The following is a 17,201-nucleotide window of genomic DNA, read 5'->3' as shown; positions in this document are numbered from 1 at the left end:
AGCTTGGTCTCAACAGGTGAAACCGAGGTACAAGCTATGAAGGGAAGAATCGAGCTAGTTAGAGCTCGGTCACATTTGCCAGTTTAGCATGGTCATGTTAGCTCGGTCGTTTTGTCATACTACCGAGGTAAAACCATCTCACTTGGTTTAAGCAGTGAGGGGGGTGTTAAGAGATAAGCATTATCTTTTAAGAGTGTGATTCCTAAGAGGACTCTGCATGGAGGAATAAGAATCCTACTAAGATTGTGTCACGCGAAACCTATAAAGACTCATAACATCACCTATGGAGAGGTAACACAACTTTGATTCATGAATTCATAGAGCTTTTGTGTCTATTGTCTATTGTGCTGACTTAGGCATCGAAGGGGTTTTCGGCACACACCCGTCGGTTAGCTCACGTTTGTGTTCTCAGGTGGCAAAGCGACAACGTTTCGAGGAGCGCAAACTTGATCAACAAGATCATACGAAAAGAATTATTTCGTACTCGTACAATAGTTATAATCTTACAAAATTGAACCGAACGAGTAATTGACAGTTCAAATTTGATTTAAAAATTTTAACAAATTCCAAAAATATCTTAAGCTTAACTTATTTATTTAGACAATTAAATTCAAATAAATTTTTAATTAGTTAAGTACGAGTTAAAATTCAACTATTTAATTTGTTTAACACCCCTTGATTATACATCATGTCCGACCATGAGACAAGGCAAACAAAAGTGCAATGAGTGTACAAATTTTAACAAAATTTCGCCCATATATATTTTGAGTCCAGATCCTCTGCCATAGTTGCCGGCCGCGATCTCTGCCGTGGCGTCAAACGACGTCGTTTTGGTGTTAAATTCAAAAAAAAAATTCTTTCTCGTTTTTGGCCTTTTCTCCCTCAATCGTTGAGGCAGCCCTAACCCTCAAGAGAGAGGCGAACTCGAACGGTTCCTCCGACGCAGAGGAGGGTGGGCAACGCCGACTCCGGAGGCGACAGCAGCTGCAGCTAGGCGAGGTGAGGCGGCTGTGAGGTGGCTGTGAGGTATCCTCTTCCATCTTCATTCTTATGTGGTGTTTAAATATGTATGTATACGTATGATTTCTTGATTTGAATTTCTTGTTGATTTCTTAAATGGGTTTTGTTTAGTGGTTTGATTTCGAGGGTGTTATGTGCTTGATTTCTAAGGTTTGATTTCTTCTTGATTTCGTAAATGGGTTTGATTTCTAGAGGGTTTTTTCCCCCTCTTTTCCCTTCTCTCTCATCAGTTTCAAAGCCCTAATTTTGCTACTTTCTAAAAGTTGACTAGTTTTCTAGAGATTCAAATCCCTAATATTGTTTAAGTGGTTTGATTTCTAGAGATTTCTAGAGGCGACAGGCATTCTCGTCCCTACTTTTTTGCTACTTTCTAAAAGTTGACTAGATTTTACAGGAATGCAATCCTATGCACAGGTATAGGAGAAAAAAGATATTCAAATTGTCCATGGTTTTAAGAGTTAATATTGGCCTTGCTAATTCCATTGGCGATAACAATACAAATTTGGATGATACCAACATATGAAAATAACACATTGTGATACATCGAGCAAAAAAGAAAAAAAAGAAGCAGCACATTTTGATATTAGTCAGTCTGCCAGAACAATGGCTGGGCAAGATATGAAGTTATTGTCATATTATGTAATCATTCCTCTAAATTTGATATATGTTTGTATGGATATTTGCCTACAAACAGAAGCAAAGACGTAGAGTGCAGAAAGTGAATTGATTTCAGGGTAGCAGTTCCATTTTAAGTTAATTCTTGAAACAGTGGAGAGTTTTCTAGAGGTTTGGACTGCTTCTGGAACTCTGGTTTGGGGAGAATTACCGGATGGTTTTGTTGGCACGCATTCTAAATTCCTATACCACCTGACAAGCTTTAATTTTCCATGCTGGTGAATTGAAATACTTGTGTTGAGAACTTGAAACATGAGTTTCAATTTATTTCTCTTCCATGAACACTTCACACGGGGAGGAAGGTTTAAAACAAAAGAGGACATTTTTGTTACTGAGGTCCCTTTCTCTCCCTTTGATCTTCATTATAATTTTTGTTACTGATATATGCTCTCCCTTTGGTCTTCATTTTCTGGGCTAACAAACATTTTCTGGACAAAGAAACATTTTCCTATAATAAATGTTTGAGTTGGTCTTCCTATAACAAAAACAACCATTATGGTTAGTCCAGAAATGTTTGGTTTGTTATCGATTTTCTGTTGGTTACAACTCAACTCAAGCACTCATATAATTTCTCTCCCTTTGGTCTTCATTGTGATCTATAATTTTATTCTCTCCCTTTGGTCTTCATTATTCTGTTTGTTTTGGTGTTTGTGGTTTCACTTTCTGGACTAACCGTAATCGGGTCAATGACTTCAATTACAAATTTAGAATAAAATTATAGATCACATGAAATATCACAATATGAGCTTTTCCAAAAGCTAGTCTGATTTGATTTCTCCTTTTCTATCCATTTTATCATAGATTATAATTCTACTTTACAAAGAATGGAATGATTTGTTGAGTTTGCTGATCCCAGAGCTTGAAAATCATAATTTTCACTATAGTTAATTTAGCAATATTAGTCAAATGGCTGAAGAACAGTAAATCAACTATGGTAGATGGAATCTTCTTTTAGCATTAGCTTCTTGAATAACCTATTGGAATTGCACACTCTTTCACTATGTTTGGTAAGAATGAAAAATGAAGGATTGAAGAGGGCAGAGGGATAGAAGGAAAATCCCTTGTGTGATAAGAGGAATAAGGGGATGAAAATGAAGATGGAGGGAAGACCAATCTCTTCAGACCCATCAATTATAATTTTTTAAAGTGGGTGGTTATGATGTGGGGAAAAGGCTTCATCTCTTTTAAAAAATTTGATATTACTTTCCCATCATTCAATCCTTGTGTTACTTCTTCAATAATTAGGGTAAAATTATAAAACAATATACTACTTATTGTCTTATTCCCTATTTCCCTGCCTTCCTCCTTCCCTTTTTAAACACTTTGGAAGGATCCCACAATCAATTCTTTAGGTTCTCCTTTTACTAAACATAGCATTAGTTCTAAAATTCATATCCTCTCTATTGAAAATTATCCCTATTTGTTATTTAGAGGCATGACGTGAACGTTAAGTTACTTATTTTAGTTTTCCTCATGTTTAGTGAATATGAAAATAAGTGGTTCTAAAGTTTTATGATAGAAATAGTGGTCCCCTTATACACAAATTTTAAAATTCCTATACAACAAGAAACTCATAAGTTGCATATGAAACTGATAACTTGATTCAACAAAAATTTTATTGATAACTTGAACGCAGATAAAGCAAGAATGCATTGAAGGATTCACTAAGTTGACTAGTTCACATTCTAGCTGCCCAAGAAATCATAATATATGGCTATCCCCATTTCTCCTTCACACCAAAAGTCTATTCCAACTAATGATTGTTGTGTGCATCATACTTATCAAGCATTTGGTCCTATTGTATTCTAAATTCTTCTTCGTCATCAATGCCATGCATAAATTTTGAAAACACACCCTTCACCCCTACATCTTCGAAAAGAGAACTTACATGCTTGACAGCATTTTGCATCAAATGCCATGTGCAAAGTCGGTGGTTTATATCAGGCATGACAGTTGGAATGAACTTAGCCATCGCAGCATCTTCATCTGTGAAAATAGTTTTCGGAGCTTTGTTTGACATTGCCTTTGGAAAAATATGAAACCACCATGTAAATGATTCGGCAGTCTCATCATACATCAACATTGTACCGAATATAACTGTTTCTCGATGATAATTAAATCCAATAAATATTCCAAAAGGTCTATGTTTGTTAATTAATTTATAAGTAGTGTCAAAGGTCACTACATTTGCCAAATTGACCATAGTCTATTATCATTTGAGTATCAGCCCAAAATATATTACTTATCTGCTCTTCACAATATAATTGGACTGCATAATAAAAGGATCGATTTTTCACAGTTTTCTTACGAAAGTATTGCAACACACTACCTGCTTCTCCATATTTCAAATCTTTTTGCCTCTTCAATCTCAAGTAATTTTTTTGGTCCAATTTCATGAAGTCAAGTGATGCTCTTCCACCAGATTCCCTACCAAATAGCTCATAACTTGAGAGGAATTTCAAATTCTGAAGCCAATTCTACTTCAATTGCTTGGGTGGTAGATATTTCTTTGGGATGGCAACATATGAATGCACTCTTGAGGCACAAGGTCATGATTATGATGTTCAACAAGATTATAAGCAACATATTTTCTTAAATTTCTATCTAACTTGATACTAAATTGGGCACCACAATCACATCTCACCTCTTGTCTCGGAAATTTTACTAGCGGATCTTGCTTGTCAACGTCTCGTAATGTACAAAAGTCCGTGAAGTTATTTTCTTAGTCTGTTTGTTCTTGTGTGCATACGTCTTCCTAATACTAAAGCCCACCTTTTCGCCATAAGTATTGTCAAAGTCATACACAGCTTGTTCAAAGTCAAATGATATGCCCAATTTCGGCTTCCAACTACAATTGGCCAACTCATCAACAACATTATTTTCTTCCATTACTTGCAATTCAATTTATAAGTGCAATGAGGAAGAATATGTCACTGACAACTTCATGGTATTTATACCGAATAAATATAACAAGGTCAGTTTGTTTGATATCCAATCCCAACCATGGACAACAGTGGTCATTTAGGACTTTGCTATCTATACTGTGGGGTCTTTTGGGAAGTTGCCAAAAAAGCCAGCTTTTTGGCTTTTCAGTTTTTTTAGTAAAAAAGTCAGCTTTTTTACCCAAAACAACTCAGTTTTTCGCCAAAAAGCCATTAAAAAAGCTAAAAAGTCAAAAAGTTAGCTTTTTACCAATTTTCCAAAACAACACAATGTTTATATTTTGTGAGTTTGTCCTAGAAAATTCGAGCCACATGACGTAGTAGTACAGTGTATATGCCGGAAGGTTCTAAATACTTTAGACATGTCCCAGTTCCCAGGCCCAGGGGGTTCCCAAGTTCAAGCACCAAAATCATAAACACAGTACATGGACCATTGGAATTTCAACCAATGAAGTAATAAAGTTAGCTTGTAACAATCAGAAACCAAGAGCCCCTCCTCAATCTTCAAAAAAAATCTAATTGCTACAGTTTACCCAATAATCCAATTGGCACATTTTCTAACAGAACGTTTATATTTTCTAACAGCACATTTGTCTCAATTTACCCAATAATCATATATATACACAAAAAATCATATATATCAAGAAATCATATATATCATATATAATAGAAAAATCTTTTGGAGGGGGCTCTGGAAATCTTCTAACAGAAAAATCATATATAACAGCAAGAAATCTTCTGGACTAATTGTAACAGCAAGAAATCATATATATCATCTATCACAATAAAAAATACCCATTTCATCAAAAATCAACAGCAGAATTGTATATAAAAAATCATATATACGTATATATGTATATAACAGCAAGAAATGACAATGATGATGAAATGGACCTCGTCATGGCTGCAATTGCCGCTGTCGCGCTGCCGCCGGACTCAGCGTCTCCCGCCATCCTCTGTCCTTCGCCGTCACGTCCCTCCACCATCCTTTGTCCTTTGCCGTCGCGTCCCTCTGTCATCTCTCTCAGTTCGTTTCTCTCCGTTGTGTTTGCCTCTTTATCTATGTCAGTTCGTCTGTCCGCCGCTCTCTCTCTTTGTCTTGCGTCTCTCTTCTCTTCTCTTAGGGCTAAACACAGATGATACAGAAAGAGATGAAAGTGAAACAAAAGGGGGGAAACTCAAATTTTGGAGGGAAAAAAAAAAAAAAAAAACACTAAGCAAAACGGCGTCGTTTTTGCCAAAACGAAACGGCGTCGTTTTGGCGAAGGCTGCAGGAAAGCAGATGATCTGGACTCATATTTTCAATGGTAAGGTTCATTAGTTTTCCAAACCGGTGTGATAAAGAAAGCCCAGCCCAGCCCAGTCCAGTCCAGTCCAGTCCAACAATCTAAAACTAAACTAAAGGGCCTACAAAAAATTAGGGATCAAATTAAAATTATAAAATATATTTGGGTCAAGATTGCAAAAAAAAATGATCACTCGCAGTGGTATTCAACCCAGTTCAGCAGTTTCCACTTGAACACATTCTCTGTAATTGCTCTGAGAATTCTTTCTTGCTTGCTTAGATTAGATAATATGTTGAATTGTTAGTGAATCTGTGTTGGATTGTAAACTCGATTTTGCTAAACTATAGACCAATAAGACCAAACTTTTATCTTTTTGAGTTCTTATATTGATTTCTTCATGCCTTAGATCTCAATTTTAGTATACATAAAAAATTAAAATTGCAAGTACTTGCCATTTTACCCATAACTTTGTTTTTTTTTTTTTTTTGGGTGTGATAATGTATAAAGAGCCTCTCAGGGCTAGATTTGAATCTTGCGTCTATCTTTCTCTGTGTGAAATATAATATTAATCTGGATCAACACAAAATGTTAAAAGTACCATAAAATCTTTAAATAGTCAACATATATAAATGTAGCAACTAATGTTCTATCTATTATTAAAGTTAGTCATTTAGAGTTGTGTTTAATACTCTTTTATAACATGAAACGGATTCATAATAGAAGAAATATCATAACGTTGAGCATATCCGCTAAACAATGTTGTATTTGGCAATATCAATTATTTGCCATGGTGTACTAATTGTCTAACAGTGAACAATTTAAGTTAACAATCCTCTTCCTTATTCCAGAACTAGAGACGTGTTTTACCCTGCTCAAGATTGTAGCAATTAATTTAAAATCTTAAACATGCATGCTTATATACGGATAAAGCTATCAAAGAAAAGCAAAGTTAAAATTTCGTTGCTTCTATACATGTATCACAAATTCATAATACAATAAAACAGGGAGGAAGTTAGGATTATAATTCATCACATTTCATTAATTCCTAAAGAAAACAAACTTCATCCCACTGTTAATGTTTTTAGGACTGGATTCCCAACTCTGCTGGTGAAATGCTTTCTTATTATTGTTTTGTATTTCATCAAATATTTGGATTGGCAAAATTGAAACTGGTACATGCTCTCTTGAAAGACTGTTTTCAGTTGTCCATGTTATTGTTGTTGTCATTGTTCATCTACTAGTTGTTCTTGTTAGGCTGGAGGGAGCGAGTGTTAGGTTGAATTGATGACGCCATTTCCTTGTGCGAAATGTGGTTGTCTGGAAACTTCATCAAACGTTTACTCAAGGACATCCATTACTTGGTGCTCATCTAGGAAGCAGTGTTTGGTCCTCCTAAGTTGTCCCAAATGTTGAAGTATTTGGCATGAGCTATGATAGAGAAGATGATCATGTTCCTAAACACCTAGAAGGGTAAAGGTAAATCAGTGGAATTTGATATAGTTTTTAATAGCCTGCTGGGCTTGATGGGGTTTAATTATCAAAGTTGGCAGAAGTTTGTTCTTTGAGGTTTATTTGCCCTACAAAGAGACATCTTATTTGTTTACAGTGCAGTTCTTCTGTCATGTTTAGAAATCTTAGATGGGGATTATTTGGGTACCCAATTTTTACTTTGTGGCAACCTAGGCTTAGCTATAGGATGATCAAAGGAAATAAATGAGGACTTCCTCATCCCATTTCTCTCTGTTTTTTCGGGAGAGTTGTTTAATCCTTCAGTTTCAAATTCATGCCGCATGAATCCAAACTTCTTGCCTTTGTTTTGACAGTTGTTAACGTGCCTGAAATTCTCTGTGATTGACATACTTCTTTGGTATCAACACAACACAATGTTGTATCAGGCCTTAGTATTTTATGTTGCTATGTTACATGGACTCAAGTACTTAGCTACGAGTATGCGTCTTTGTGTTGGATTTATCTAATTTTCATGTCCAAGGATGTCAAAATAGCATGTCAAAATGTGGCTAGACTTACTATTTCTTAAATACTGACTTTATTTTTCTAAGGTAAATAATGTTTACAAACTAACATATAGCATTTTATGCAAAAAATAAGTCTTGTGCATAGTTACATTGTTTGCATGTCCAATTAAACATGTCGGATGCATATTTCATACGCTTATGCAAGTGTCAAGTGTCAAGTGTCCGACTTTGTACTTTAAAAATTTTGTTGACTCCAGGTAACATAGGTTGCTGTGTGCCATTAAGTCGCATACTGCCACCTGCTTTACTTGTGTCGTAGGTAAAATAACTTCTGTTGCTCAATGAGTCGTAGAACAGTTTCAACTTTCAATATATACGTCTCATGTAATATCTTGGCAGTTAATGGCTGGAAAGGCAGTAAAATCTGTAGCGAATGCAGTTGGGGAGTACCAATATCCATGGCGAGAGAAGTTGGTGAAGTACAAGGATGAGCTCTCTAAGGGTGTTTGGGGTTATTGGGAGCTTGGGGCATGGAAGTCGCTTGGCATTAGCGCCCGCCACCGAGCTCGTCTCCGCAAAGAAGTTCTTCTTGCTGGTGAAGATTGGCCCTATGACCCGGCAAGGAAAGAGATGAGGACTAAGAGGAAAGGGCATAAATGTGATAGGATATCAGCGGAAAAGCGGGCCAATACTGCTGAATTAATGCAGAAAATGCCTCAAATGTTGGCAGATTACAGGAAGAGAAGGTGGCAGAAGAAGATGAATGAAGAGGAGGCCAAGGCTGAAGATTAAGCTTCCATTCTACTGTTTCTTTCATTACTCTTTTCTCTGTGGAGAACTATGTTTTAGTAATATGCTGCACACTTTACTGATGTTGGATTGTGTATCCCCCTTTCTATTTTTGACTTAATTTTTCTTTTTGGTGAATAATTAGTATTAGTGAAGCTTTTGTGCTTTTTTGGTGGACCGCAATCAAAATTTTGATTGACATTGTGCTTTATTATTTATTTTCAGTTTCTCCATTTAGGAAGCCTAGGGAATCGTTCCAATAAACTAAAATGATCAGATAGAGTATAACAGGTTAAAGAATTTCATCATGTAGTAAAATGGTGATTTGAGATATAAGCGTTTTCTTTCTGTTATAGCCGGCTTGTAGGGAGTATGGAGCCATTGTTGCTTTCGAGTATAGCTTGAGTGTTAAGCATAGACTTACGCGCAGATCGCACTGCGTGCTACCCCAAGCTTATACGCTCATGAGCCCTCCTAATATGAATGAAGTTCAAAAGCTAGTTTATATATGCTTATGAGCCCTCCTAATATGAACAAAATTCAAAAGCTAGTTTTTAGCATGTCGGTGCCAATTACTTACGTTGATTCTAGCTCAGTAATTAGAGGTAACCCTCGTTCTTAGATTTTCTAGTCCAAATCCGGCCGCAACTAGCACACAAGCATAGGATGGCTGAAGATATAGAGACATGAAGAATTAGAGTGCGGATCTTGCATCTTCTTCTGGAAATTAGAAAACATTATTGTCTGTGATGCACTTTGGGCTCATTTAGTATTGTTTTTATTAAGTTGAGAGTTTATAATCTTTTAACTTTTAAATAATTAATTTTTTAAAAATTAATTTACCTTTTTTTTGTCTCGTAAGTTAAAAATAAAAATTGTACCAAAATCTTTTGAGACATATTTTTTAAATTTTTTTTAAAAAAAATTATTATTAAAAATTTCAATAAATTACCCTAAACATGACCCCCCAAAAAAAATATGAAAAAAATGGCTTGGATAGCTTGCTACACTAGAAAAGAGGAATATGTAAAGATTACATAGGGTTCGTTCCTAACACCACTCTTTGGGTTCTTGCTTCAATTGATGCCTAATTTCTGTATGATGACATGTAGTTGGCGTGCCCTTAGAATCTAATGTCTCTATATCTTCAAATGTAAAATTACTCTCACATCCCTCAACTCTCTCTCTCTCTCTCTCTCTCTCTCTCTCATACACACACATAGTACGAGTGTATGGATCTTATGGAAGCATCATGCATAAAAGCCCCCCTACACATTTGGAATTAAAAAAAAAAAAAGATTGTTAAGTACCCAAACAATGGTTTTCATTCATCTAAAATGCAACCACATGGAAAGCACTCATATTTCAGTACCAACCACTGACCAAAAAGAAAATCAGTAACAACCCAGTTATAGATATACTGTAGGCTTGATTTAGGGCTAATTATTCCATAATCCCAACCAATGTTTGTTGATTAATTTAGATTTACTTAAAAGTTGAAAATCACAGTGTTGACCAATACAGTTCCATTAATAGCTTCTTTTTAAAACACAGATTACCCATTAATTTACATGCACCGAAATATAAGTTGAACTCTTATGAAATTAAGCTTGTCATCTAAATGACATGAATGATTCTGTTACTAAATCTGTTACCTTTCTTTGCTTATCTTGACAACAAATATATATATGTATATATTCACCACCAAGCACCACCATCACCACGTCCATCACCATACCATATATCTCCTTAGTGTTTAGATGAGCAATACTGCACTTTTAAGTGGATATACAGCAAGTAAGAGCTTGAGGGTTGGGAAGTAAGTGCTCATAGGCCTTCCCAGTAACATATATATATATATATATATATATACCAGACCAACTCTTCACTTCACCACCATACCAACCTTGCCAATCTTTAACTCTTTTGTCATATAAAATCACTTATCAACTTAAAGTACTCAACACAAACATGAAAGGCATTTCCATTTCTTTCTTCTTCTGCTTCTCCTTCTCTCTCTTCCTTCTGTCACTTCTTGGCGAGGTTAAAGCAGGTGATCAAGCTCAAAACAATGGTGTTTATATAGTATACATGGGGGCTGCCACTTCACAAAATGGTACCGCAAGGGATGATCACACTCAGCTTCTCACCTCTTTGTCAACAAGGTTAATACAAATACATATACGTATCTTTGACTTTTGTGTGTTGTGCAAATATCTAACACTTCATATTTGCACAACACACATGCACAAATATAGACGGTTAGCTATAATCATTTATATTTGTATTATATTGTTATCTCAATATGTAACCTGTCTTTTTTTTATGTTTCTTTTTGTTGGATTCTTTCTTTATGTATGATTAACATTTCTATTCAGCAATTGCTTAAATATTTAGGAAACCAAATGCATTGGTACACACCTACAAACGTGGTTTCTCAGGGTTTGCTGCCCGGCTGACCAAGGAGGAGGCAGATTCGATGACAGAGAGACCTGGAGTGATATCAGTATTCTCTGATCCAGTGTTGAAGCTCCACACGACACGTTCATGGGATTTCTTGAAGTATGAGACTGATCCAGAAGTTGAATCGAAGCCTAGTTCGGACTCTGAGTTGTTGTCTCAGGGATCAGACACCATAATTGGAATCTTGGATACAGGTGAGTGAGCTTGATGAACCGACACTAATTTGTTAGAAAAGATGGTGAACAAGTGTATTGATTGCATGGTAATGGTGATTATTTTGCATATGAATGAATGGAATGGAAATGGATTAGGTATTTGGCCGGAGTCAGCAAGTTTCAGTGACAAGGGCATGGGCCCAATTCCGTCAAGGTGGAAGGGGACCTGCATGGAAGGACAAGATTTCAGCTCTTCCCAGTGTAACAGGTATGGCTAACCATGCGAGTTCTTATGTTTATGGACAATAATGCTATACAAAAAGTTCATATGGAATGATGTGTCTCGTTTATATTCAATCATTGAAAGTCATAAAAACTCATAACACTGAGTCATATACATCAAAGTGGGTCAAGTCACTACTGCTCTTATTGGTTTTAGAGCACGACATGGTCCACATCATCATCCTACGTCAGTGTTCTAAGACTACTGAATATATGTAATTTATTTTAAAGTTTCAAAATTCGCATTAATTGTTTTTTGAATGCCAAATATTGCATCAGAAAATTGATTGGAGCAAGATACTACAATGACCCAGACGACGAAGGATGGACCAATCGGACGCCTAGGGACATGGTTGGTCACGGCTCTCACGTGGCATCAACGGCTGCCGGAGCCCCAGTCCCCGGGGCATCATACTATGGTCTAGCCATGGGGACTGCCAAAGGTGGGTCCCCAGGGTCGAGGATCGCTGTCTACCGTGTGTGTGCACCTGATGGATGTCTTGGGTCTGCTATTTTAGCAGCCTTTGATGATGCAATATCAGATGGTGTTGATGTCATATCCCTATCACTCGGTTCATCACCTGAATTGGCATCCGAATTCTCATCTGATCCGATTGCGATTGGAGCATTCCACGCTGTCGAGAAGGGGATCACCGTGGTCTGCTCCGCAGGGAATTATGGGCCTGAGCCTGGAACCGTTGTTAATGTTGCTCCTTGGATTTTGACTGTTGGTGCCACCAGCATTGACCGTGATTTCGAATCCAATGTTGTGTTGGGTAACAATAAAGTGATTAAGGTACTTGGTTCCTACTTAAAATGGAGTTTATATTTATTTGTTTTTTCTATAACTAAACCCAAGGTTTTTTAAAACATATTTTCCAAATAACTTATTTTCAAACTTTATTACTTTGTGAATTCATGAAACAAAGTCTTAAATGACATGCCTTTCAAAAATATGTCTTTAAAGGACATGTAGAAAATTCTACTTCATTTTTTTAAAAATTTAAAATACAATATATATATCTAGTCTACTCTGAAGGGTATGAAAGGAATGGGGAGGGGAGTTGCTAAGCGGTGGGAATAGGTGAACCTACAATGAGTGATAGTAGAAAAGGCAAAAGGATAAGGATTTGGTGAGGTTTGAACCCCAACCTCTCCAATGAGAGTATTGCAAAAATGTCATTGGGCTATAAGGCCATTGGAAACAATTATAGTTAAATAGTTAGGCATCTTTTGTCCTGAAATTTGGCTCTTTGTTCTCAATGCACTCTCAATCGCACTATATACTAAAAATTTTGAGATATAAAAATTTCGAGACATGATTGTATGATTGAGAGTACATGAAGACAAGATAAGAATTTTGAGGGGACAAAAGATCTTATGCCACTCTTATGCCACTTGAATGACATATAATCCCTAGTCACAATCAAATTAGATAGTGTCTAAACTACAATGCTGTGGGATCATCTATCACACGTCTCATACTCTTTTAGCCATTGATAAATGATACGACAATAAATATGTGGCATATATATGAAACAAATGGGACAGATAATCTGTACTTGAACCACAATTGCTTGCAATCATCAAAGTTTTGATGGGTGTTTCCTTATGAAACTCTCAGGGTGGAGGCATTCATTTTGGTAACATCCAAAAGACTCCCGTATATCCCTTAATACATAGCCTCGACGCCATGGATGATCAGAGTGACGAAGATGATGGAAGGTATATCAATCAAAACATATAATCAATTTTGTATATGACACACATGTAGTTTAAAAAGAAAACACAACACTCACACACTGTTTTTTGAGGGGTTTTATTTGTTTTTTTTTACAGAAACTGTTACCCAGGCACACTAGATGATTACAAAGTGAAAGGGAGGATCGTGATATGCGAGAACGATGAAGTTGAATACATGATCAAAGAGAAAGTTTATGGAATAAAAAGTCAAGGTGGAATTGGAGTAATTATGATTGATGATGAAGAAAAGATTCTTGCTTCTAGTTATGGATATTTCCCAACCTCTATAGTCTCTTCTGATGATGGTGATCAAATACTCAACTATTATTGGTCCATCAGGTAACCAGTGTTCCAATCCTCAAGAATTTTTATTTTATTTTGTTTATTTTTGGGTTAGTTTCACCTTTATATCTCTAATTGTTGTTGTTGTTGTTGTTGTTGCTGTTTTTTTTTTTTTTTTTTTCCCTATTTCATCTATTTTGTTTTTAGTGTTTCTCATTTGAACTTATGTGGTTTAACCGTTGAACTTAATTTGATGAGCCAAAATGTCTTTGAAGTGAGGTGAGAAAAGGGAGTTTCCAAATGCATCCCAAAAATATTATTGGATTCATTCTCAAATTTGAGTTTTTTTTTTTTGTTCTTTGAACACCTCAATTTCTACTCACCCTAGCCACCATATGCCACCTTCGCCATTGCCACCCCTTCCCTCCCTGTTGCCCACCGGCCCCCTTATTTCCCTCCTCAACGGATATCTACAATTGAACCAAATGACCTAAAATATAATATTTTAAGAACTAAACAGATTAGGGATGGAAAATAAAAGGGAAATTATAGTTTATTTTAAAATTTTCTTTTAAGTAATCATAACAATGCAGTGCTAACTACTAAACTCTTGCAAATTACCAAAGTAAACCAGTTGCAACAATTCTTACAACGGCATCAGTAACAAAATACAAGCCAGCTCCTGTGGTGCCCTTTTTCTCATCTAGAGGCCCTTCTCTCAGCACAGATTGTCTTCTCAAGGCATGCAAACCATCTTCACTCCCTCCTCTCTCTCTCTCTGTTCTGTGTTTGAATCTGAACATGTCGCTGTATTGGCTTCATGTATTTTTGGGTTTTCTTGTAGCCGGACATTGCAGCACCGGGAGTGGCCATTCTAGCAGCATGGCTGAGCAATGACACATCAGAGGCTCTGAAGAACAAAGACCCACCGCTCTTCTTTGTGCTCTCGGGAACTTCCATGTCATGTCCTCACGTTGCTGGGATTGCTGCCACTGTAAAATCTCAGTTCCCCACATGGAGTCCCTCTGCAATCAGATCAGCCATAATGACTACTGGTTAGTAGTATGACACAACAAATGTTAGCTTGGTCGCTTCACTTCTAGTGATGACAAAAAATCAGTGAAATAACATTTGTCAGTTTTGATTATTACATTTGCAGCAACTCAAACTAACAACATGAAGGGCCCAATAACAGCAACATCAACAGATTCAGAATCAGTTGCCGCCCCTTATGATTATGGTGCAGGGGAAGTAACTGCAGGAGGGCCATTGCAACCAGGGTTAGTCTACGACGCTGGCATATTCGACTACCTACTGTTTCTCTGTTACTATGGCTACGACACGTCCAAAATAAAAATAATTTCCTCAGCAATTCCAGTAGGATTTACGTGCCCAAACCCAAATAAGAACACTGATTTGATCTCCAACGTGAACTACCCATCAATAGCAATCTCCAATTTCACAAAAAAAGAAAAAAAATTCATTTTCAGAACCGTCACGAATGTTGGTGTTGACGATGAAACAATTTATACAGTTACTGTGGATGTGCCTTCCGGATTGGATGTCCAGGTGGCACCGGATAAACTACAATTTACCAAGGCGAGTAAGAAGATGGGCTACACAGTGATTTTCACACTTACTGAATCTGTACCGGAGGGAGGTATGTTTGGTTCGATTACTTGGACCAATGGGAAGTACAGAGTTCGGAGTCCCTTTGTTGTAAACAGTTAATAAGTGCTTAGAAATATGGTTAGTAATGTTAGTTTAGATTCAGGACACAATGAATCCAATCATTAACAGGAAATAAAAAGATTTGTATCTTTGAAGGTTTTCAATCCTATGATCGTTAGATTTTAGAAGGAATGAGAGAGGCCAATGATCCTCTGTTCCTAAATCTGCCTATCTCCTGTCCCAATTCATCTACAATGGTTGAATCATATGAGAATCTAAAGATACGACCTTAAGACATATTCAATTGTAAGTGATTTGTGACAAAGTGACAAACAAATTTATGAACAAAAGGATCCCTAGCTGTTGATAGTGTTAATATCTGTAGTTTATTGCTCTCACACAGACTAACAATATTACCCAAAAAGGCTACCTCCACATTTATAGATTATCTAGAAAAAAAAAAAAAAAATTTGAATTTCTTTGGCAGTGGTACTAAAATAATCCTTGGTTGAAATTTACCCTAATGCTTGGAGAACAAAATAATTGATAGAAAATACAATGCAATGTTGGGATTAAACTCAATTCTGATGAAGTTCACATTCAAAACAAATTTCAACCTACCATTATTCTTTCTGTGATCTACTATGTACTTTAATTTTGTAATCTTAACATTCTTGATGAATTTAAGGTTAAATGGCATTAGTGGTTCAATTACTAGTAACACCTCCACACATTTTTGGGACAGTTGCCACATTTAAATGTCAGTTCCCTACCTGGAGTCCCTCTGCAATCAAATCTGCCATAATGACAATAGGTTATTAGGTAACAACAAATTGTTTTGTTGGATTGACATTTAGTTTTGATTATTACCAAAACATGGCGACTTTGTGTGTTGATCTGCAGCTACCCAAACCAATAACCTAGGAGTCCCAATAACAACAGATTCAGGATCAGTTGCCACACCTTACGGTTTTGGTGCCGGGGAAGTAACCACAACAGGACCATTGCAACCAGGGTCAAGTTTATGAGACCTACGCAATTGACTACCTACAATTTCTCTGTAACTATGGGTATGATACATCTAGGGTAAAAACCATATCCTCAGTAATTCCAAATGGATTTAAATGCCCTAAGCTACAAAATGCCAATTTAATCTCCAACATGAACTATACCCATCAATAGCCATCTCCAACTTCAACGGAAATGAAAGCAAAAATGTATGTCGGAACTATCACCAACCTCGGTGCTGATGATGAAACAAATTACACAGCAACCGTGGATTTGCCAACCGGATTGAATGTCAAGGTTATACCTGATAAACTACAATTTACAAAGATCAGTAAGAAGCTCAGCTACCAAGTGAGTTTCATATCCACTAGTGCCACAACTTCTCCGAATCAAAATATGTTCGGCTCAATTGCATGGACCAATGACAAGTACAGAGTCCAAACTCCCTTTGTTGTACGCAGTAAATAGATTGCACATCCACAACCTTTTTACTTGGATCTCATCACAAAATCACTTGTACCCCACACCACATATTTTTATAATTTACCACTTACACTTCACATATTTTTATAATTTTTTTTTTTATCTGCCCCACGATGTTGAAATTCTTCCTTAATACAGAGTACCTGCACCCTAAATAGTATTTTTAAATTACTGTTATGATGTATGTAAAAATTGTAAAAAAAACTCCTGTACTTGGAACATGAACATCTAACCTATGTCACCTGCACCCAAGTACTGGTGTCGGATGCAAACATGTATATGTATCAAGAGATCATACTCATTAAATCATAAATTTTAAAAAAATGATATACAAATCCACTTCTAAACTTATTTTTCAGACCCAATTATGATTATGTGTAAGTAATACGACTGGTTGATGATTAGAAAAAATACAAAAAATTATTA

At 36.4% G+C, this 17,201-nt stretch overlaps 2 protein-coding genes across 13 annotated transcripts; both read left to right on the top strand.

Annotated features, from left to right (window-relative positions):
* Positions 1-681: 681 nt before the first annotated feature.
* LOC114279957 (tyrosine sulfotransferase-like protein) lies at positions 682-8,899 on the top strand. Of its 12 annotated transcripts, none has more exons than XM_082917550.1 (4): positions 870-1,015; positions 7,178-7,399; positions 8,157-8,218; positions 8,299-8,899. In XM_082917550.1, the coding sequence occupies exon 4, from the start codon at positions 8,302-8,304 to the stop codon at positions 8,689-8,691; it is 390 nt and encodes a 129-aa protein (XP_082773676.1). In that variant the 5' UTR covers positions 870-1,015; positions 7,178-7,399; positions 8,157-8,218; positions 8,299-8,301; the 3' UTR covers positions 8,692-8,899. The 12 variants fall into 12 exon arrangements, with proteins under 12 accessions (XP_028078043.1, XP_028078047.1, XP_028078046.1 ...); XM_082917552.1 differs by having other exon boundaries at positions 916-999; XM_028222245.2 differs by lacking the exon at positions 8,157-8,218 and having other exon boundaries at positions 787-1,015.
* A 1,505-nt stretch (positions 8,900-10,404) lies between these two features.
* On the top strand, positions 10,405-15,515 carry LOC114279955 (CO(2)-response secreted protease). The gene is made up of 9 exons (XM_028222239.2): positions 10,405-10,853; positions 11,086-11,345; positions 11,463-11,574; positions 11,868-12,384; positions 13,213-13,313; positions 13,428-13,670; positions 14,240-14,354; positions 14,458-14,668; positions 14,773-15,515. Exons 1-9 carry the CDS (start codon positions 10,660-10,662, stop codon positions 15,342-15,344), a joined length of 2,325 nt encoding a protein of 774 aa, XP_028078040.2. The 5' UTR covers positions 10,405-10,659; the 3' UTR covers positions 15,345-15,515.
* Positions 15,516-17,201: the final 1,686 nt, after the last annotated feature.

This window comes from Camellia sinensis, chromosome 3 (assembly GCF_055761805.1).
Source record: "Camellia sinensis isolate YWXY chromosome 3, ASM5576180v1, whole genome shotgun sequence".
NCBI classification, from domain to species: Eukaryota; Viridiplantae; Streptophyta; class Magnoliopsida; order Ericales; family Theaceae; genus Camellia; species Camellia sinensis.
Note: the sequence above shows the minus strand (reverse complement) of the source record. Positions and strands in the feature narration are given on the sequence as shown.